This window comes from Hypomesus transpacificus, chromosome 9 (assembly GCF_021917145.1).
Source record: "Hypomesus transpacificus isolate Combined female chromosome 9, fHypTra1, whole genome shotgun sequence".
Classification (NCBI taxonomy): domain Eukaryota; kingdom Metazoa; phylum Chordata; class Actinopteri; order Osmeriformes; family Osmeridae; genus Hypomesus; species Hypomesus transpacificus.
This window is the reverse complement of record NC_061068.1, coordinates 6,032,475-6,054,484: the sequence shown is the minus strand read 5'-3', so window position 1 is coordinate 6,054,484 and position 22,010 is coordinate 6,032,475. Positions and strand designations below refer to the sequence as shown.

The 22,010-nt window shown below is 36.4% G+C and overlaps 1 protein-coding gene across 4 annotated transcripts; it reads left to right on the top strand.

The window, feature by feature from the left end:
* Positions 1 to 6,375: 6,375 nt before the first annotated feature.
* Positions 6,376 to 21,618, top strand: slc6a11a (solute carrier family 6 member 11a). Of its 4 annotated transcripts, none has more exons than XM_047026020.1 (20): positions 6,376 to 6,465; positions 6,601 to 6,703; positions 7,931 to 7,966; positions 8,784 to 8,846; positions 8,991 to 9,145; positions 9,374 to 9,508; positions 12,871 to 13,025; positions 14,808 to 14,942; positions 15,124 to 15,264; positions 15,903 to 15,987; positions 16,100 to 16,232; positions 16,383 to 16,517; positions 16,632 to 16,735; positions 16,869 to 16,993; positions 17,125 to 17,237; positions 17,323 to 17,460; positions 18,015 to 18,117; positions 18,440 to 18,540; positions 19,142 to 19,312; positions 19,519 to 21,618. In XM_047026020.1, exons 7-20 carry the CDS (start codon positions 12,938 to 12,940, stop codon positions 19,639 to 19,641), a joined length of 1,695 nt encoding a protein of 564 aa, XP_046881976.1. In that variant the 5' UTR covers positions 6,376 to 6,465; positions 6,601 to 6,703; positions 7,931 to 7,966; positions 8,784 to 8,846; positions 8,991 to 9,145; positions 9,374 to 9,508; positions 12,871 to 12,937; the 3' UTR covers positions 19,642 to 21,618. The 4 variants fall into 4 exon arrangements, with proteins under 4 accessions (XP_046881976.1, XP_046881975.1, XP_046881974.1 ...); XM_047026019.1 differs by having other exon boundaries at positions 6,601 to 6,724; XM_047026018.1 differs by lacking the exon at positions 7,931 to 7,966.
* The last annotated feature ends 392 nt before the right edge of the window (positions 21,619 to 22,010 follow it).

The following is a 22,010-nucleotide window of genomic DNA, read 5'->3' as shown; positions in this document are numbered from 1 at the left end:
TTTTTTTTCAATTGTAAGCAATCACTACTGGATGGTAATAATATAGGTCCCTTTTCATATTTTCCCTCAAAAAAGCTCTTTACAAGTACCCCAAGCAATGGAAATCTGTTGACCCTCTATGTGGTGATTGTCTTTTGAGGGTTTGTGTTTATTAATGTAAAGGTCCAGTTACAGTTTTTGCACATTCCTACAAACTAAAGAAGATGACTGTGTGAACTGTTTTAAGAGCATAAACTTACATTAGTTTGGAGAATTGTGCAAAATCTATTAAGTAACACTTATTTGGTGGGGTTGACCAATCAAACTTAATGACTGTGATGTAAACTAATATGTACCAGTGCCAAATTTCTTTAAGTAAGACTAAGGCCAGGGCTCACCTGGTTGAACCTAGGTATGAGGACTCTTCACAAGAGAAGCCAATGAAGCACCTCTGGTGTAGAGTAAACCTGCTGTACGAATGTAGAAAGACTGTAAAGCTGATGGTTCATTATGCTTCATGTGCTGAACGTGAGAAAAAAAGTCTCTATTTAAATTTTGCAATCCAAGTTTATTCCTATTTGCATTTATTGTAAGTTTATATCTCTGTATGTACATACTCAAACTGTATGTGTATGCAGTAAAGGTTGCTCATGTCATTAAAGGTAACTGATATAAGCTAGTTTTGTTACATCTGTTGAATTGTGAAACATTTCATTATTTTCCATCTAAAATTGCAATTCAAACTCTAGGAGATGGCCAGTATGTCATCTTCATTCCTCCATCTGTGTCCAAAGGGATGAATGTTACCCTGATTTATAATTCATAAAAAAGTGGGGCTTGTAAAAAATGACTAAATGTTATTTCCATATTAAAATCCTACTGTTGAGAAAGTATTCTTTTGCTCAGTATTTTCATATGAAGGAGGTTTCGTCACTCCGTAAGAAATGAATTCCCAAGTGAACAGCATCATGTTGCTTAAACACAGATCTAAAACGTTGGTATTATTTGAGGTTTGCTTTTGCAGGTGAATATTGTTTACTATCTCATTTAGAGCATGCACTTGGTGTCTGCCTGTGTAACATGTTTCAATGATTTGATGTACAGAGAGCATGGTCTTGATAGTTCTAGAGATTTTCCAGCAAGCTGTAAAAATATGCCTTATGGTTGTCTTGTCTTGTTGTGTTGGTATGTCTGTCTTGTTTCATGGCCACTAAGTCATTGTGTCAAAAGAGGAATCTCTCAAATAAAGCAGAGCTTTTATTGTTTCTACTCCGTTTGGTGTCAATAATATAAGACCAAGAGATGATTAGTGATCTCAAGTGAAAATGAACGTTTATACCAGGAGTGAACTGAAGATAAAGTGGATGGAAAAGTATGTCGAGTCATTGATTTAACAAAAAATAGTTAAAAAATAGTAAAAAAAAATAGTTTCTAATGAAATTGCATATGGTGATGTAACCTGTCCATAGTCAGCATTTCCCATTGACTAAACTAAAGCCTAATTATGGACCTTACAGTACAGTTGAGGCTCAGCTGATTTGGTTTAGGTGTAAAAATGCAGCTCAAAGGAGTTCAAAGTGGATGTGACTTTGCACGATTCTTAATGTGGGGAAGAAAACGTGGAGAACAAGATAACTTCCTCACGTGGGCTCTACTAATGTCCTCTTGCCATTATACAGCAGCTGAGGAGCACCCAGGCTGAGAGGAATACTGATTAGGCTGGGAAATGTCTTTAGTGATGGACGGGTAAGTAAATGTATTTGCTGTGCATAAAGTATGACAGGAACTACGTTATATCTAGCAATGCAACTTTTCTTAAAAACCTGAGACAAAACATCCACTCTTCATAATCCTACATTCTTAGGTTGAACTGTAAATGACTAAAGCTCAGTACCAGTGCCAGCTAAGGGTCAGCTGAGTCGTTCTATACTTTTGATGACAAAAAATACCAAATTAGAGATTCTTGAAAGTTACTCGTGAAAAAACAAACGTATCTTTGTAAACTATCTGCAACAATGACGATTCAGCTTCTCCATTTTCATGTACCGATCTGTGCCGAGGTATTGGTTGAAGAAAATCTATTTAATTGGCAACACTTTATAATTAACAAACACTTGAAACAAATTTTGGAATGTATCTAAACACTCGTGTGCTCATTGACATGGCAAAGGATTTCCCTAAGTTTACCAATCATGAAATTCCCGCACAAGACGACAGTCTGATGAAAAAGAGCAAACTGTTGATGGATCTTGGCCAGGGGGCCAACAAGTTTAAGTTCTTGCTGGAAGTCGCAGGGACCTTGGTGGGCAGGTGAACCTTTGGAGGTTCCCTTATCTTTCTTACAAAAACAGAAGAGGTAAGGAACCTTTTCATAGACTGATCAAAAGCTTTGCTTGCTTTGGACCATATGTAAAGTCAACACTGAAAATAGTAACTTTGATAATATCCTTGATCATAATGACTATTATTATTTTCTGGTGATAATTCTGTGCAAATTATTTGAGTATAATGAAAGATCAACATAGGTGGCCTTTGGGTCACCAAATACATTTTTTGGCAAAATAACAAAACAAACAAAAATATATTTTAATTGCATGAATAAAATCTGTAAATTGTAAACGGTGTGCTTTTGTCTATTCAGGGATTGGTGATCCCATCCATGTAGGGATTTTTCTATGCTGCAGTGTCCTACATTATAATCCATGTTTTGGCCGACATGTTCCTTTCCCTGCAGTGGAGACGTGTCATGGTCCTGCTGCAAGAATGACTTGAATACAGGTAATAAACATTGCAGATTTGCTTAATTGGTTTTTAATTTTACTTAAGGAGGATAGTCGTTGTTGCATTAAGTTTCATCAACACAATTCCGTAGATATCCTGTAGATAGCAGAGCATGACTGTATTGTTAAACTAGTATACTAAAGTCGTGGCCAACTGGAAACCTTATTGAGACGATGACTTAAATTCTCTCTTAATTCTACAGTTGTAATATTCCGAATTCTAATCCTATCTGAGTATTCCTGTACTGTGCCAAATGAATGAGATACAGGAACTTTATGTCAGCTTAAAGAAGTACGAGTTGATACCCCTGTGGAGTATAACGCCCTCACAGATGAGTTAGGTTGCTTATTTTAAGGGTAAAACAACACCCATAATCACTGAATGACCATACATTCCAACAACGCCCAAGACAATAGATGACTTTAAAAATAATAGTGGAGCCAGGAGATTTTTATAATAATAATAATAATAAGGATGATGTTCCCATATTTTGGGTTCAGTGATGTTGAAACAAGAGAGAAGAGGGTTGTGTAAATCATAATATAGGGATTATATTTCCATGTGCTCAGTGTATGGATTCCAGGTTCGGTTGCCACAAATGTATGTCTTTAATAATGATAATATTCTCTTTTATTTTTTTGTCCATAGATGCCTGTGTTGAATTTGAAAAAAGGTATGTGTGAAATGGACAGTGCCAGCGAATGCAACATCCCCTACAACTGACTTCTGGGAGAAAGTTGGATCTTCCATAACCTACACTTAACTGTAATGTTAAATGCAAACTTAGTGGTATACATTTATGGATAACTACCAACAATACTTCAAAGGCATTCATGTTTGGTTACCATAAATTAATGTTTCAACAAGTTGGTTCATCACACTTGGCTTGAACACAAAGTCATCTTTTGCTCCACCCTCCTCATAATAAGATACATCCTTTATTCAGGTTACTGTCTACTACTTCTTGTGGCTTTAATGTTATGTGTATATGAACTCTACTGTAACGAACAATTGCAGATGTGCTTAACGTGTTTCAAATGTGTCTTTTCTCAGGAGAAAGGTTTTAAGCATCTCCTAAAGAATGATCAGACTGGCAATTTGTATTGGCAGTTGGTTTTATTCTTCCTATTGGTATGGATACTCTGTTACTTCTGCGTATGGAAAGTAGTGAAGTCTACAGGAAAGGTATATTGTGATTGGGATCAAATGAATTTGGTTCTAGTTACTTAAATTAGTGGAAGCTAATTGTGAAATAATCAGACCTTATATAGATATCTCCAAACAAACGACATTCCAGCTGTTGTAATGAGCATACATAAGGAAAGTACTTCAACCATAAAATGTTTACTGACTATGATTATACTGATGTCAATATGACTGGATAAATACAGTAAAGATGCATGAGGTAACAGCATTTATCCCAACAACTGGAGCAATTTGAGTGTATTTCTATTCTCACAGCATCCTGTCTCAGTCAGTGCGACTAATCAAAGTAATGGTGTGTGTGCAGTCTGGTATGTAATAATAGAATACCAGCTGTCAATCATGAAAGTCACACCCAGTTCATGCTCGTCCAGACAATCTACCCTGAACTACCCACCATCTGCTGCATTAGAGTGGACTTTTATAATACTTAATGATTTTCTTACATATTCTATAATTTAGCAGACATTATATTTCAAAATGACATGACTATTATGTGTATGGGGAGGAAATTGTATAATTGATATTGTCTAGGATACTTGACAAAAAACATTTGTAATTTATATGTTCCTACAAGGCTGCCAATGCCAATGGTTAGAATGTAATGTTACTTAATTATATATGTTGTTTACTTCACAGCTGTCTGACAGTGGTGTTTCTTTTGGAGTAATCTATGGCCTAGTATTTCACCTCTACCCTGAACTGGCTCGGTTTTTGGAACCACAAGTGAGTAATGTCTGGAGAGCCAGACTGCTCGGGGCAGTTACAACCAATAGAAAAATGACTGGTTTAAGGTAAGTCACTTACCAGTAGTTACTGTTTAGTCACTTAAGTCACTTTAGTAACTTAAGTGACTAAGGTGTCATCCAGTCCTTGTTTTCTTTAATTGTATCTCATTACATAAACACTAGACTCCTCATCTGTAATTTTTTTAGAAAGTGCGTCACTGAGACTGAACCCTCTATATACGATGGGATTATTAGTTTTTTGTTCAAAAATCCAGAAAATGAAGACAAATGTGTGGTGGCTTATGGAAACCCATCGGATGTCACGGCCGCTTATTGTTAAAATAAAAGATCGAAAATTGTTATCTGACCAAATTGAGATTTTTGATGTTTTGTGTCGTTAACACCTTAACATTATTGTAATGTACAAAAAGTATGTGATTACTTATGAAAAACTGTTACTTTCAACGGTTTTTGGAGATAGCTAGCAAGATTTTCAAGCCATGTCAAATCAAATGGTAAATTTGCCTGCTTCTTTTGAGTGCTGCAGCAGCAGCCCCAAACAACTGATCAATAAAGTCTGGCTCTTAAACTTTATAATAACTTGCTGAGATGTTATTAATGTATCCTATAGTTAAACTGACATTTACGTTCACAATGTGATTACGAACAAAAGGATTTCCTTTCCATATTCGCCACAGTAAACTAGAATGAAACAGAGTGGAATCTTTGAATGCAGTTTTTACCCTTATTACTTTTTGACACAGGTCAACTTTAAAATGATGTAACTTCAGTTGTGATAAAGATATCAAAGTGATTTAACCAACTATACCAAGAAAGTTACATTTTCACCATGTGAAGGCCGCCACACAAATGGCCTTTTTGCATGAATGCACCAAACACTGCTCAAATGATTTAATGAAACTGTTATAGGTTGGAGAAGAGCTCAGTCAATCAAAATGACAACTTTCTGAAAGTAGTATGCAAAAAATGTCAAAGTGCTAAAATGGCTGTCAATTTGAGTCTGTGTAAATTAGGTACAGAAAGAAAGACGACTTCACTGTGACTTCTATAAACCCATGGAATGTCTCTTGGGGCACCTTTATCCCCTGTTTGGTGAATGGCGGTTCAAGCTTTGTAGCTGGGTTTGCCATTTTCTCTTGTTTTGGGCTTATGTCCTATGAGTGGCTGCATCCTGTTAGTGTAGCTCTTTTCTGTACACTCTTAGTATGAAGAACCGTTAAACAAAAAATAGTTTAATTATTGTAAGGATTTGTACTGATTGAATTAATGTTAGTGTGTATTCTTTGTATTCAGGTCCTAGCCGGGCATTCATCGATTACCCTCATGCTATATCCATGATGCCTTTACCCCAGCTGTGGGCCATATGTTTCTTCATTATGGTAATCTTTTTTGGTGTGGACACACAGGCGAGAGGAAACACTCTCTTTTGAGACACATAGTGTCGGCTATAATGAATCAACTGAAATTATCATATTTAGGGTACAACAAAAAGGGATCCTATTGTTTCTTCCGTCTAATAGTTTGTCCATTTGTATTGTCTGATGACATCAGTAACAGACATAATCCCTGCTGTGTTTCAGACAAGATATTGTCGAGAGTTGTTGCTGCTTGTCCTCTGCTCTGTATGCATGTATGCTTCCGCAAAGACTAAATGCAACACACCCTCAAATGTTGGCAAGTAATATTACACCGTGTGCTTTATTCATTATACTTCAGAACCCATGAGGAATTAAAGAGATAGTCATCTTAGAAAGTAAGCTTTCATTGTGCCAATGTGTCATTTTGGAATTAGAGCTTCCACGAAAAAGGGTGTAAAATTGACCCATACCATTGGAAAGCTTACGTCCCATTTTCATTGTAACAGTGCTCATGTTGTGCTCTTTTGCAGGGTGGCTTGTATTTCTTCCAACTTTTGGGCCATTATGCTTGCAGTGGCAACAATCTTCTGCTACTCTGAATTAGTCAGCCAACAGCAGCTGGATGGATTTATGGTGAGTGCCTAAGATTCTCAGGTAATAAATGAACTGATTCATTGTTTTGTCTCCTGACAGGCCCATATTTGGTTGTATGTTTTTTTTTAAGATCCAGATTTTAAAGTGCTGAGCGAAGCAACCATTCAGTTTAAGTACTAGAATCTTTGTTTAAGATGTCACCCTGTTGCTCCTGTTGCTCCTTTGTAGCTAAGGTTTTGACATTCCCTCTAGAGTGACTTGTATGCTCTGTTTGGCTCAAATTCACTGTTCTGTTGTTTGCTTGTTTGAGAAGTACTCTCCCTTTAAGCTTGATAGACAAATGGGCCCCAGGGAAAACAATTTATGGCTTTATACTGTTAATCCTTATCTTAATACTTTTCACATGCAAGTGCACAAGAAAACACTATGAACATTTTGACTTAACACACATCTACTCAATGGTGCATTGTTGCTCCTATACTTAACGATATGAAGTGTGTCTTTATGAATGCTTTCACTAGACATGTAATAGATTCATGTATGAGCATGTCATTATTGCTCATACAGTTATAAAACAGGGCCATCTGGCAGGGATACAATTGTGAGCTTTCATAACATTCTTTTCTCCTGTTTTCTCAGCATCAGGGTGTAGTAATAATATTGTTAAAATACAGCAGCCAAAGATCACATACTAGAAATTGTATTTTTGACTTACACAACTTGAATGTGCTATTGGTCAAAGCCTAACCTGCATATGTGCCACATATAATAGTAGTAGTCTATATATTTTTCAGAGAGGAATAGCCCTTCATTATTACATAGACTGAACTAAGACTTGCCCTGAGACCAAAGGAAGATGCAGTTGACAAGGCTTGGCAGACAGGATACAATGTCACAGTTCTCAGATTCCTGCCTGTTACATGATCTTGAGTTTAATCAGCAATTACCGTTTAGCCATTTAGTCTTATAGTACCCAATAATGTAACAATTTCCTGGAAACGTTATAAAATGTGCACTTGCAGAACTTAAAAAAACAAATTATTTAATAACTTGACCAAAGAGTTTATGAAATGTCTTGACTGATATTGTAATATAATTGTCCACGATTATTTAATACCTTGTAACATCATTGGGAATTTATTACATTTTCAGGTGGATAATTTTTCTTCAAAACTAATGTAATAATTTTGACAGAGAATGTTATGTTATGATAATATGTATAATGACCTACGATTATTATTATTATGTCATTTTTTTTACATTTAGTCATTTAGAAGACGCTCTTATCCAGAGCGACTTACAGTAAGTCTGATCTAACTCTGATCTTTTATATATTCTTGTGCTTTTTTCTCAGAAATGTAAAGTCTGCAAATATCTAAAACGTATATTATTGTTAGCATAACCTTAACCTATTGAAATCATTATCATTTGACAATGATTTTATGTTTGCAAATCGACATTAAATGTAAATTCTAGGCTTTTTGTAGAATTTGAAATTAAGAATGGCAAGTGGTAGTATCAGTGAGGATTAATCAGGAAATGAAACTGTCTATACCCATGCTTATTGGTTGTTGTGCAAGGAATGTACGTTAGACCAGAGTGGATCTTAGATCAGACACCATTAAAAGATTCCAAAAACAGCAGAAGATGGTTAACATTACACAAGCAAGAGATGAAGGCAAAACAGTTCAATCTCCATAAAAATCCTCAAAGTGATTATTATTGAATGAAGGGTCTCCTTTGCATCGTCTGATTTTGTGGCATGGTGCATTCAAAAAGGGTTGCAAATTTAATTTGAAATCGAGAAAAAGGTTTACCTTAATACTAAGTACATTTGAAAGGAGAAGTGTTTAGACTTTGATGGGGGGATCCAATCATGGATTTTCTAGTTTAAAAAGGAGCTTGACCAAAAATGTAGGTTGGTAGGCTTTCAGGTTATTACATTATTGGGTTTTATTACATTTAAGATCAAGTGTAAATGCACTTACATTTTCAGATGTTATAACATTTTCTGGAAATTATTACATTATTGGGAGCGACAAGATCCAAACTCGAATGTTGAATATATGTTGATTTTAATAAGGAAGGCATTCAACTCTGTCTTACTGTACATTTACAGGTATAGATTACCTGTATGACGACATTGAGGATACGATTGGGTATCGTCTCTGGCCATGATAAGGTACTACTGGCTTTTTGTTACTTCTAAAGTTTGTATGGAGTTGATGAAACTCTGATTATCATCACTGACAATACTTAATCTGCATTTTGGCTAAATGTTTTATGTATAGACACTACAGCATCTGTGTTCTGTGTCTCCAATTAGGGTGCGTTCGTCTCTTTGCTCTCAAGTTTAACTAAACATATGTGTATCCGGACTGCGCCTCTGCTTTGGGCTGGCTCGTTGGGCTCTTCTGGACTCTCTTGGGTCCCTTTTGGATTATGTTTAAGGTTTTTTTGACCAAAGGAACTGTTTGGCAGGTGAGAATTGGCAAAAGTTCTGTATATTTTGGCAAGGCACACAGGTAAATACTTCATTGTCTTATACAACAATATTTATTTGATCCTCCATAATCTAATCTAAGTAGTAAATCCGGTTTGTTTATTTGCCTCCAGCTGTTCATATCCTGTAAATTAACATTATTAATATTCTATGCCTCTGCTTTTTAATGACAACAATGAGTTTTTCACAAAACCTTATTTTCACAGATCCTCAACCAGCTCTGTCAGCCTGAAAGTATTAAGACAGTCAACCTAAAGAAGACATTTGATGTCCTGAACCCAGTTAGGACTGAAGAAAGGAAGTTGAGCTTGAAATGCAAATATGAAAATCTTCTAGATATGGTAACATAAAATTTGCTAAAACCTTCCCATAAAAAGGTGAAATCGCAGCTTATTCATCCGATGTATTTTTTTTCTTTCATGGCATAAATGTATACCAAAAATTGGCATATGTATGGCATACCTGTAGGAAGTAGTTAAAAAAAATATATATAGTTTTAGTGAAAAGGTGATTTATCATTTCCCTTAACATCATTTTCATCCTTTATGGATGTCAGCGATACATTTTTATTCAACATACAAATAACTGTTGCTCCTGTATGGTGATGTGGGTGAAAGATGTGGTGACAACATTGAGCAGGAGGTGTTCTAAAATGTGTAGAAAAATATTAAACCAATCAATCAGGTTTCATGGCAGTTTTTGGAAATCTGATAGGGTATAGGCAGTATTCTCTCAAGAAGTGTCAAGATGGTAATAACAAGTTGAGCTCATTAAGTAGGAATTCCCCATAGGCATAAAAACAGCATATCATTCTCAGACAGGCCCTTTTACACTTCAAAGTTTAATAAAGGACAGGGTGTTAATTTATTACCTATGTATTGGGTAAAGACTAGATAAAGATAAACAATTAAGTTTTATTTTTCACGGTTACAAGTCAGAAAATGTTTAATAACCCATATTTGAAAAGGACACCAATAATATTGCAATCAGTACTGCCCATCTGAATCATAAATGCATTGAGTAGCATGAACGCTTTTAGTGAGGTTATTTTTACAGTTTGGCTGGATCCCAGACCCCTACTGTGCTGTAATGCGGGACTCGAGTTTCATCAAACCAACTGGATAATACATCCTGGTGGCTGCCAACAGAATGATCCATTTTAATCAAGAAAAAAAGAAAACAGCATTGAATTCAGGGCCGTACGCAGGCCCCAAAAAATACTGAGGTCATGAGTCAGAACTTCTAGGCGGGTTCGGGGGCATGCTCCCCCGGATTTTTTTTAAATTACATTATTTAAATATGGCCATTTTCTCTTATTGAGTCTTAAGGAGCAAAAACATCATCATTATGACATTTGAATATGGGGCGGTGTGGAGCTTTTGAAATTTTGAGGTAAACATGGGGCATTCTGAGGCTTTTTGAAGGACCTTTATGGGACTCATGAAGTAAGGGCAAGTTACCACAATTTTTTTTAAATTATTATTATATGGCAACGACGGTACGAGCGTTTTGATTGGATAACGGGTAGTCACCCCAGCGTGTTGCCCTCCTCGCCGGTCAATACGGATCCGTATTGCCCTCTGACGTCAGCTTCAAAATGAGCGATATCGACGAGTCAGCTGCTGAGTTTTACTATCCAGATGATGCTGAAAAGCTTTGTCATCGAAAGTGAGGATGAAGACCAGACTCTTTGAATCACTTGTGTCGTTATTTTGTGATGAAATTAAAGCCATTTTAGCAGAACCATGTTGTCCGCTTTCTATCAAAAGTAATGAGTTGCTTGGCAACACATGAAACACACCGTGAGAAGACTTAAGAGCTAGCTACAATTAGCCTAAAGGTACCATTTATTTTCGTTTACAAAATGAAAAGAATCTAAAATTGCCATATAATAAACTACTTACTAACCTCGACCGTTCGGTCATGCCGGGAAATATCAAACTGAGGCTGGAACGTATCGACCGAGCGATAGCGAGTCAGTTTGATATTTCCCAATTGCCACTGAATTTCATTTTCAATCAATCACATCAATGACATATCATATCAATCGCAAAATGAATGTTGATTCATGTATAAAATCACGTTACGGTTTGTGGGAGACCAAGATCATCGTCCTGCAGTCAGTTTCACGTGTACTTTATTTTGAGTTTATATACCACGATTTAAGCAAAAAAAAAACAGAAATACGAAAAAAAATACCGAGGACACGACCTCGGTGTCCTCAATGGTAGTTACGGCCCTGATTGAATTACATTGATGTGTGTGGTGAGACCAACTTTTTTCAAACACTTGCATGTGTTTGCGGTGTGAGGGCATATACCCTAAGGTACACAACAATGCAAAAATCAAAAAAATTACAGATAATGTGCCATTCTATTTCATTCTTGTTTTACACCATGATTTAAGATCATTCACACACTGTCAAGATCTTTATCTCCCAAAAATTTGACACTCCTTACAAAACAAAAGTTGGTAAGATTACCAACTTTCCCTAGATAGAAGCCTGTTCAAAAACAACAGCTATTTGCGGTGCAAATGTATTATGCATGGTTGTCTTTCGATATATTGATCTTAAATTAGCCTTGGTCACTCGCATCTATTATACTGTGATGTTTTTGCATATGGTGAGAAGGCTTTGTGGTGGGTTCAAGTCTTTTCTGTCAGCAAACCATTACAACCACGTTTACCGACTACATATTAAAACAGATATATATTGTAAATAAAAATCAAAACATTGTTGGTATTCGCACAAGCGTGCTGACGTGCAATCTATTATTTCTGAGCCTTTTACTAGGAAATAAGCCAGTTGATCAACACATTCAGCTGTGGCTGTCATGAGATTTCAGCTAAGGTTTCAAAGATCAGATGCCTACCTACAGTACAGCAAATACTAAAGCTACATTTAGGTTACACCCCTACTGTGCAAACCATTTGAAGTTGCAACATGAAGTCCTATCAACAACAGAAAACTTAATCAACTAAACTCTTGCATGGACAATCATTTTGTGGATGCAAATTAATTATGCATCGATGTCTCCACAGCTATTTGTCCCAAAGGCTCTGCCACAGACATTCTATTGTATTTAGATAATAGACAAACACTCCCTTACTTGTGCTGGTTATTTGAAGTTGCAACATTAGAGTAACTTACATTTTAAATTTAATTCTTCCTTATTTGCTCCCATTTGGAAAAATGCTGTGGGTTTTATTGTACAAAAATATATGTCTCAGACTTCGTTTTGCATGATGATGCATAATTAATCTTAAAATTAATCATATGTTTCTTTAAGCAGATGTTTCTTCATGGTGTTTTGCACTAAAGGTTGCAACATAAGCGATTATGAAAACTGAAGTTAAGTAGCTATTATGTAGTTACATCACAGAACATAGGCTATTCACAAGTTTTTTTCTGAAGATCAATCATCCTCACACCCTTGAAGTTCTCAAAAGCATTCTTTAGCATGTCAAATTGCAAGTTAGTCTCACTGTCAACCATCTTAATTCTCAGAGTTTTGGGCAAACTGATGGGTGCCTAGTGAGAGTACTTTTTTTTGGTCCCCCTGGAGGCTTAAGTGTCTGGCAGCCTTTCTGGGTTTGTCCTCATAAAAGCAGCAGCAGCCAACCTCATGCCCTGATCTCCAACAACTTCACCATAGACTCCAACAGACCGTCTCACGAGCAGCATGGCTGATTCTCTTCACAGGCAGGAGGCTCTCCCAGGGCAGGACATCCCACTGAGAGTCAAACAGCGGGACCAGTGGGCTAACAAAATGGAGTTTATCCTAACTGTGGCTGGTGCTATTATTGGACTTGGAAATATATGGAGGTTTCCGTATCTATGCTACAAGAATGGCGGAGGTAAGTCTTTGAGTGGATGCGTGAAAAAGTTAAAAAAAAATAAAAACATTTGACTTGGCTTTGGATTAAAATGTGCATTTATTAAAAAAACAAAAGTAAAGGGCAATTTCAATTGAAGAGTCACTATGCTCTCTCTCTCTTTCACTCTCTGTTTCTCTGCTAATTACCAGAAAGTAAACTTCCTAGATTGAGGTGGTGATTAGCTATGGATTAAGAACAGTCCTGAAGGGTTGTTTTGTTGTTCAGCAAACGTTAAGCCATTGATTGAATTTAACTGACTCAAATAAAACACATTACATGTTCACCTAAAACTATGTGTATAACATTCCATGAAACATCTAGTTAATTATTAAAAAATATATTGTCACTGTGAATATTAATAAAAGCGGTTTGAAGGAATAAAAGTGTAATTGTAGACAAACAAGCACAAAAAGAGTATCTTATTCACACTTTTGAAGGTACAGGTCTGTGATATAGTTCATTGATTGTCTTTGATGAGGTCTGTCCTTAACCACTGATTTACATTTATGCATTTAGCATACACTTTTATCCAACACGACTTCCAAAAGAGAGCTTTAGAAAAGTGCATAGGTCATTGATCATAACTACGAGATAGTCCCAAACATTATTTGTGAAAACTAAATAAGTCCCAAAGGGAAGAACCATAAGAGCATGTAGTTAAACAAGATACAATTAAACAACATGAACCTTGAAAAGTGCAACAAAATTATATTACACGGAAAGTACAATAGTTTTAAGTCAGTTACAACTAACCAACGAGAGAAACAAGTCTCTCATTAAGAGTCATTGTGAGTGATCAGTTTTATACTGTTTGGAATGCTCTGGATATAATAAACAATGTTTGAACTATACCCTGCTATATTATCTCATGAGAACATGGAACGTCAGGGCCATTTCTAAGAGCCCTATCTAAAGCCTAAACAGAAAGCTATCTAGCATGCAGTGTTCTTTTCTGTGCTTGCAAAGGCTATGTTAATCGTCCCCTATCCTCCCTATTGTGAAGCCATTAACTCCCTTGATAAAACCATTGTAATTGAAAACACTCTTGAAACCCACATACATTCTATTCAGTGGCGATTCTAGGATCAGACCGTTAGGGGGGCTCAGCCCCCAATGAGAATGTGACATGGATACAGTGCCTTGCAAATGTGTTAAACCCACTTGCTAATAAATCACACATTTTACTGGATAACAATTAATTAACAAAAATATAGTATTATACAAATATTGAATGAATGGAAAAACTGAAATCTGTGCCATGAAATTAACTACCTACTTTTTCTCTTTTGGTTTTACTGGCAGATTACCAATGTAAAAGGTGCATGGTGACCCTGGATATTAAACCTGTTGAAAGTCCTTTGTTTCTGTAATTGTTTGTCATCTGTCACTAACAGACACGTTTGCAAACTCTTACATTAGAGCACTAAAACTTATAATTATTATTAAGATAATAATAATTCATTTTTTTCATTATTATTATTTAAGGGGTGCTGAGATGAAATTTAAGTGTGCTTGAGCACCCCTAAAAAAAGTTTAAAATCGCACCTGATTTTGTAGTGAAGTGTATCAGACACCTGCACCTTACAGATCTATAATGAATACGTTGATTTTGTCCTGAACTTGTGCTTGGCGATTCACTTCATTGACTCTGTACTTTCACAGCAACTGGGTACTATCTAATATGTCTTCATTTTCTTACAATGCATTTACTTTGTACAATGAAAAGTGTAATGACAGACACCTTATCTTTTCTACCTGCAGGTGCCTTCCTTATCCCTTACATCCTCTTCCTAGTTACCTGTGGCATCCCTCTGTTCATCCTAGAGACTGCTCTTGGTCAGTACACTAGTCAAGGTGGAATCACATGTTGGCGGAAACTCTGTCCATTGTTTGAGGGTGAGTGTTCTTTATTAGTTCTGAATTTGTCATGAGAGGCTCAAATGTCTATTTTTGTAGACATTTGACAATGTCTACAAACAATTTCTGTATTGTTATTTAATTAAGTGATACCCTTTCAACTTTGTCATGGTAATATGTCATAATATATATTCATTACATATTATTTACTGTCATTCAGGTATGGGATATGCCAGCCAGGTGATCATTCTTTACGGGTCTATCACCTACATTGTGATTCTTGCATGGGCTTTTCTCTACCTTTTCTCTTCATTTACTGTTATTCTACCATGGGCCAGCTGCAACAACTCTTGGAATACAGGTACACTACATGCTCAATTGAAAAAGTGGCATAATTGTAACTGTCATTCAACTAAATGTAACAATTTGAATTCAAGGATTTACATCACTTTTAAAAGAAACATCCATAGATTTTTGGGAAGCACTGTATTTTACATTTAGTCATTTAGCAGACGCTCTTATCCAGAGCGACTTACAGTAAGTACAGGGAAATTCCCCCCGAGGCAAGTAGGGTGAAGTGCCTTGCCCAAGAACACAACGTAATTTGGATCAGCCGGGAATCGAACTGGCAACCTTCTGATTGCTAGCCCGATTCCCTAACCACTCAGCCACCTGACACCTGACTCCCTACCACCGAGTTACTACAGTCTCTAAATACACCTAAACATGCATTTATCTATGTATAGTCATTAGATTGTAGTTTACCAAGCGAATATCACTTATTATGGTAAATCTTACTTTCTAAAGAGATGTGATTCCTTCTTTCTGTCATATTTCTATACATTGACATAGGTCTACTTGTTATAAAGCACATGATAAATTTAATCACTAATTTAACCTTTAGACAATCTGGATTTGATTGCTTTAAGGAAAGAGTGTTTTTTATTTTACACACTAGGATAGTTTTTTATTGTTGAATGTTTAATCACTATGTTTCAGATACGTGTGTTCTGTTTGATGGCAAGAACAACTCTGGCAACTGGACATCTCCCTTGAGTACTTCATCTGTTGTGGAGTTTTGGCAGTGAGTCAGAAAATTCATTGTATTCTGTTAGAGGTTCCAGACATTTCTACTTTTATTTGAAAATATTTTGTGTGTTACTATAGATGTTACAGTCATCAAATTATTTTGATAGACGTCGGGTTCTACAGTTATCAAGTGGCATCGAAGATCTTGGAAGTATACGGTGGGAGCTGGCTTTATGTCTTCTGCTGGTCTGGGTAATCTGTTACTTCTGTGTCTGGAAAGGAGTAAAGTCGACAGGGAAGGTAAGATATTGACTGCCACTGTAGTTGGATAACTTGGACAATTTATTTGATTTATACTTTTCTGCCATAAGGTCTTGACATATGTCTTACATGGTTTTGTTTTATTTTTGACATGGTCTTAAAATAATTAGTTTGTGTATATCTTGTTAGGCAGTTTACTTCACAGTTACATTCCCCTATGTGATGATGGTGGTACTATTGGTCAGAGGGGTAACACTACCTGGAGCCATGGATGGCATTTACTACTACATCCACCCCAATGTTACTAGACTAGCTGATCCACAGGTATCAGGATGTGTAGTCCAACTTCCCTCTGGTTTGCTTAATACCTATACTTAAGAAGTACTTCAGTACAACATTACATGGTTTGGGTCATAATCAGCTGTCTTTGTCCAAAAGGTGTGGATGGATGCTGGAACCCAAATATTTTATTCCTATGCCATTAGCCTAGGATTTCTGACTTCCCTTGGAAGCTATAATAAGTACAACAACAACTGCTATAAGTGAGTATAAAGAATGATGCAATAAATCTTTGTTTATATGGCTGTAAAGGTTCCACGTATTGCTAACTAAATATGCTAAATGTATTTACACAACCACAACACAACATTGCCTCATTAATTATATGTCTTGCAGAGACTCCTTCTATCTGTGCCTGTTGAACAGTGGGACCAGCTTTATGTCTGGTTTTGCCATTTTCTCAGTCCTGGGCTACATGGCTAAAGAGCAGAATGTGGACATTTCTGTAGTCGCTGAGTCAGGTGAGGATTGACAAGACTATCTTATGTATGACAAAATAATGGGATTTTCTCACTCACATAGTTGAGATACATTCAGTATAAGCTCAAAATGAATTTACACATACTTTCAACTGTAACGTTTTCCCTTACAGGTCCTGGACTAGTGTTCATTGTGTACCCACAGGCAGTGACCCTGCTTCCCTTTCCACAGTTCTGGTCAGTGTGTTTCTTCACCATGATCATCCTGCTTGGGGTGGACAGCCAGGTTTGCACTTTGGTTTGCCATCCATCTCTGTCTGTGTCCTTCATCTATTTTCTCACACTAACCCATATATCATGTTGTTTCCCAGTTTGTTGGCCTGGAGACTTTGATGACCTCAGTCACAGATGTTTTCCCCATCCTACTAAGAAGACGGTATCGGAGAGAGGCGTTACTGCTTGTGTTCTGCAGTGTCTGCTTCCTACTTGGCCTTTTCATGGTCACACAGGTGAAATATCACATTCTCCCTCTGGCATATGCAACATTTTTGTATCGTGATTCCAGCTCAGTACCGTGCCGTGCCAGAGAGTAACAATGTTGGCATAGTTGTTTGAATTAGCTTGTTTCAAAGGGGTAATGAAATATGAGTAAATACTCAAAACAGTAGAAGGGGGAAATGTATAGGGAAGTTCAATTTATAATATAGTTTAGGATTTTACACAAAACTGCCCAATTGTTTTGTTTTGATGCAACTGTTTCAACTATGTGAGCCATACATCACCTCAAGTATTTTGAAGTGAACATTAAATAAGCTAAACATTATATTGTAATTGTATCTATGCACTCTTCATGAATATGTATAGGCCCTACATACCATACATATTCATTTAACCTCCAAAGTGTTTAACTAGGCCGATACGTTTTTGTGGTGCTGTGTTTATAAGAGGGAGGCGTTTAGGCTATAAAAGTGCAATGTTATGTAAGTAAGAACACAAGGATAGCGCAAAGCAGTTTATTTAGGACATCTCTGGTGTCTTGTGTAAGTAGGCTTTTTTTTTGCAGGGTGGCCCCTACATCCTCCAGCTCTTTGATCATTATGTGTGCAGTGGAGCAACTTTGTTATTCTTGTCCATTTGCCAATCAGTTGCCATTGGATGGGTGTATGGTAAGATTATTCCAGTATAGGCTAGGCATACATTACAATATATTATTTCTTAGAGCCATTGACACTGTGTTTTTTGTTGTTGTTGGGTAAATTTATTTTAAAGAAATGTATTCTCGAAAACCAGCCTGTATTCAGTAGGCTATAAGTTGGCTATAATTGAATTTTACCGATCAGCTGATCCCGGTGCAGAAGTCAGTTAATAGAACCAGTGCAGTGGCGGTTTGAGAAATCCATATATGTCAGACAGACAGGCAGACAGATTCCCGGATTTGCAGTTAAATAACGGTTTAAAAGCTAATTCAAACCACTTTTCATCTCCAAGGTGCTGATCGATTCTGTGACAACATTGAGGATATGATTGGTTACAAGCCTTCCACTCTTCTGAAATACTGTTGGATGTACATTACACCCACTATATGCACAGTAAGTTTGAGTTTAATCAACATCTGAGTTTTCATTCATACATTGCAAACATTTCCACCATTAACCAACCAATAACCAAGAACTTTGGTACAGCGCCTCACCTCGCCACTTGCAAAAAAAATAATTAAGCGATGAATAATTTGGGATAGTTTTCAAGTAGAAATTCCTTAAAATTTTGTTTGTCTTGTTTGTGCGCAACTACAGATAATTCAGTAACTTGGGCTGATCTGATCAAAGAATTACAGGGTGCAGTGCGGTAGCTAGTTTAGAAGTTCCCAAATGTTAAACTTTTTATTTTATTCATGTCAAAACACAGTAGACCAGGTCCAATGGAAGTTTTTTGGGGACTATTCAAACGGAAATACATTTTTCAATTGGTAATTCAATGTACAATTTGACAATTATATATGTAGTGGCAATGTAATCCTCAATCCAGTTAAATTACTTTATAATAAAAACTTCATCAAAATAATAATTTCATATCTTAAATAAAAAAATAAATAAAGGGCAGGACTTGTGTGGTTGTGACATAATGAACATGTTTGGCCTATAAACTGTTGCAAACAAACTCCCAATCATTTAATTATAATTCTTTTTCCAGGGTACTTTTGTATTCTCTGTGCTTAAGTACAGTCCTCTGAAATTCAATAACATTTACGTGTATCCCTGGTGGGCATATGGACTTGGCTGGTTCCTGGCAGTGTCATCCCTCTCTCTGATTCCCATTACTATGGCTTTCAAACTAGCCAAGGGCAAAGGAACTCTCTGGCAGGTAAGTGGCAGTTTCAACTGTGTTCCACTTCATATGATATAGCTTAACTTGTAGGCCTAATATTAAACATTTACAATTAATTCAAGATGTTGTTTTGTTTTAAAAATAACTCAAAATGAACATTATTCAGTGTAACATTAAAATGTAATTGTAAAAAGTTTAAATATGTGTGGTAATGTTAGCATGCTAATAAAATCTTTCCCCAGCGTCTTCAGACATTATGTCGCCCTGCAGCCGACCTTCCAATGCTTCAGAAGGAAAGGAGAAATATTTGTAGAATAGAAAACACAGAACATAAGTCCAGCAATAATAATATAAACACAATATAACATATATAGACATATAGAAGATGTTCCCATATTACTTCTACTATAAGTAATGGTATTTTTGTAACTTTTTTAAGACTCGTATTGTGTGTGTATTTTCAAGTTTATTGCCATTTGTAACAAGTATAGGTATATTGGAATTAATTGGTCCTGCACTTTGACAATCCCAAGGGTCTGAACTTCTAATATGATCTACACCTGAAATAAAACATATTTACCTAAATGGGCTACTATACTTTTCTACAGTATATTTAAAATTAATAAGTATTTGGAAATAAAATAATACTGAATAATTGACCTACCATCTGAGAATAACCTGAGATGAGAATAACAACTAAGAATTACTTATGTGAGTAAAGTATCTTGTCCACATGTGTTTGTGTGTGTGTTGGGAAGGGAGTAAAGCAATATATTTAGGCTATATTGCCTTAAATTGATAGATTACAGTACATTATTTTACATAGTGCCATATTTGGTTGAATAAGCTACTGCAAGCTTCTTGATGTTCAACTGCTTTAGCCTGTTCAATCATATAATCATGTATAGCTTGCATTGTGTCATAATTGCATTTTGAACTTAGATTTATGTATTTTCATAATTGTATAAGACAATGCTAAAAATATTTTATATATTTTTGAATTGTTGTATAATAAAACCCTTTAACCATAGACCATGACATACTCAACTAACTTTTTTTTTCCTGTACTCATTTAACAGGTATTTATATTTTATAATACAAAACCAAATTATGAATAGTTGAAAGTCAGGAATAAAAACCAGTCACTCAGTTATGCTTGTTTTATTTTATTTTAAGTATTTTTGTGCTAGGGGCTGTCAACAAAAACTGGAACTAACTTCCATTTCTCCTTTTCACTCAGAAATACATTTCAGCAACTTACAGCTATTTTAGGAGAGTGGACTGTCTACCAGAGAAACGTTATTAGCGCCACCTTAAGGCCTCATGACTGACAGTATGGAATCTACTTAAATGTTTGAAATAAATACTTGACTATTTTAAGTTGTTCCAAATAAAAGATTAATTTAAAACAGAAAGTGTACAGTTCTAGAGAAATATCTCTGTATTCAGTGTATTGGGTATGTACGGATGTGTTCAGGTTACACAGAATGGTTGCGTAAGTACCCTTTAAAGCATTACAAAACTCTTCAGTGTGCTTGGCCCTGTGTCAAATAGTCAGGGAGGAAAGATCAGCCAGAGTTGTACCTCAATAAACAGTTAAGCAGAGTTTGCATTGTAAATCAAAGGAACAGGTAATTATAGTTCACAAAAAGACTAGGAATATTTGTATAGCTTCAACTTTAAGGTATGTGATGCCTCGTGAGAACAAATCGACTTCATGAAATATTGTGTAAAGAATGACTAAATGTATGCAGTGATAACTTATGCCAAGATTGGCTCATTCAACTGACCTCTTTAACTTTGACACACATGCCTTTCACTGTTGATTTCCTGGGCAACTGGCACAATGCGTCATGCCCTTGCCAATGCATGCATCAACCACAAATACAACCCTAGATGATTCTCAAGGGACGATATTGAGACTATGAGTTGTAAAATGTTTCTGGCCACTGTATCAAGCTATGCAATTAGGTAAATATGCAGACAATATAAAATGTGTTGATAGCCCCATTGTTAATGACGCATTTGAGTAAATTTGTCCAGTTATGAATTACTAAACCACACATACAATGGGGCATTGGGCTTCTAAACATTGGCACTTTGAGGGAGGATTTTTTAAGATTTATTCTTTCCAACCAAAATGTTAAAGGCACTCACAATCTGAAAGTACAACACTATTAACACAGGAACTATTGGGAAGGCCTTTAAGATATACTTTCCTTCTCAAGATCATTCAAGACACGGGTTTAACCCAAGATATTTTATAATGTTTACTACCCTACCCTAGCCTGGCTCTGCCTTCCTACGTACTTCCGCTCAATTTGGATTTTGCTTCTGTACTAGGTCTGGGATGTCGGGTCTGAAGTCGGTTTCCAGAAACAAATTTTTTTGTAGGTCCAATCAGCGAACAGAGGGAGGGGCTGAGAACGATGACGTTAATGTTGTGCACTTGTTTGAGTAGTTCAGTAATGGCGGCGGAGAAAGATGCGAGCGAAACTATTCTGCGGTTGTGGCAACGCTGCCAAATATAGGTTAAAGCCGGAGCAAGAACATTACTTGCTGAGTTTTGTTGGTGGCCATGATGTTGTGGCCCTCCTCCCCACGGGGTTCGGGAAAAGTTTGATTTTCCAGCTACGGCAGCTAGCTCCGTTACAGTAGTGGTGAAGGAGTTGGCTAAGGCGAACGCTTGCGATTGGTTATGGCAAATCAGAGTGGCTCTGGGCGGATCCAATAG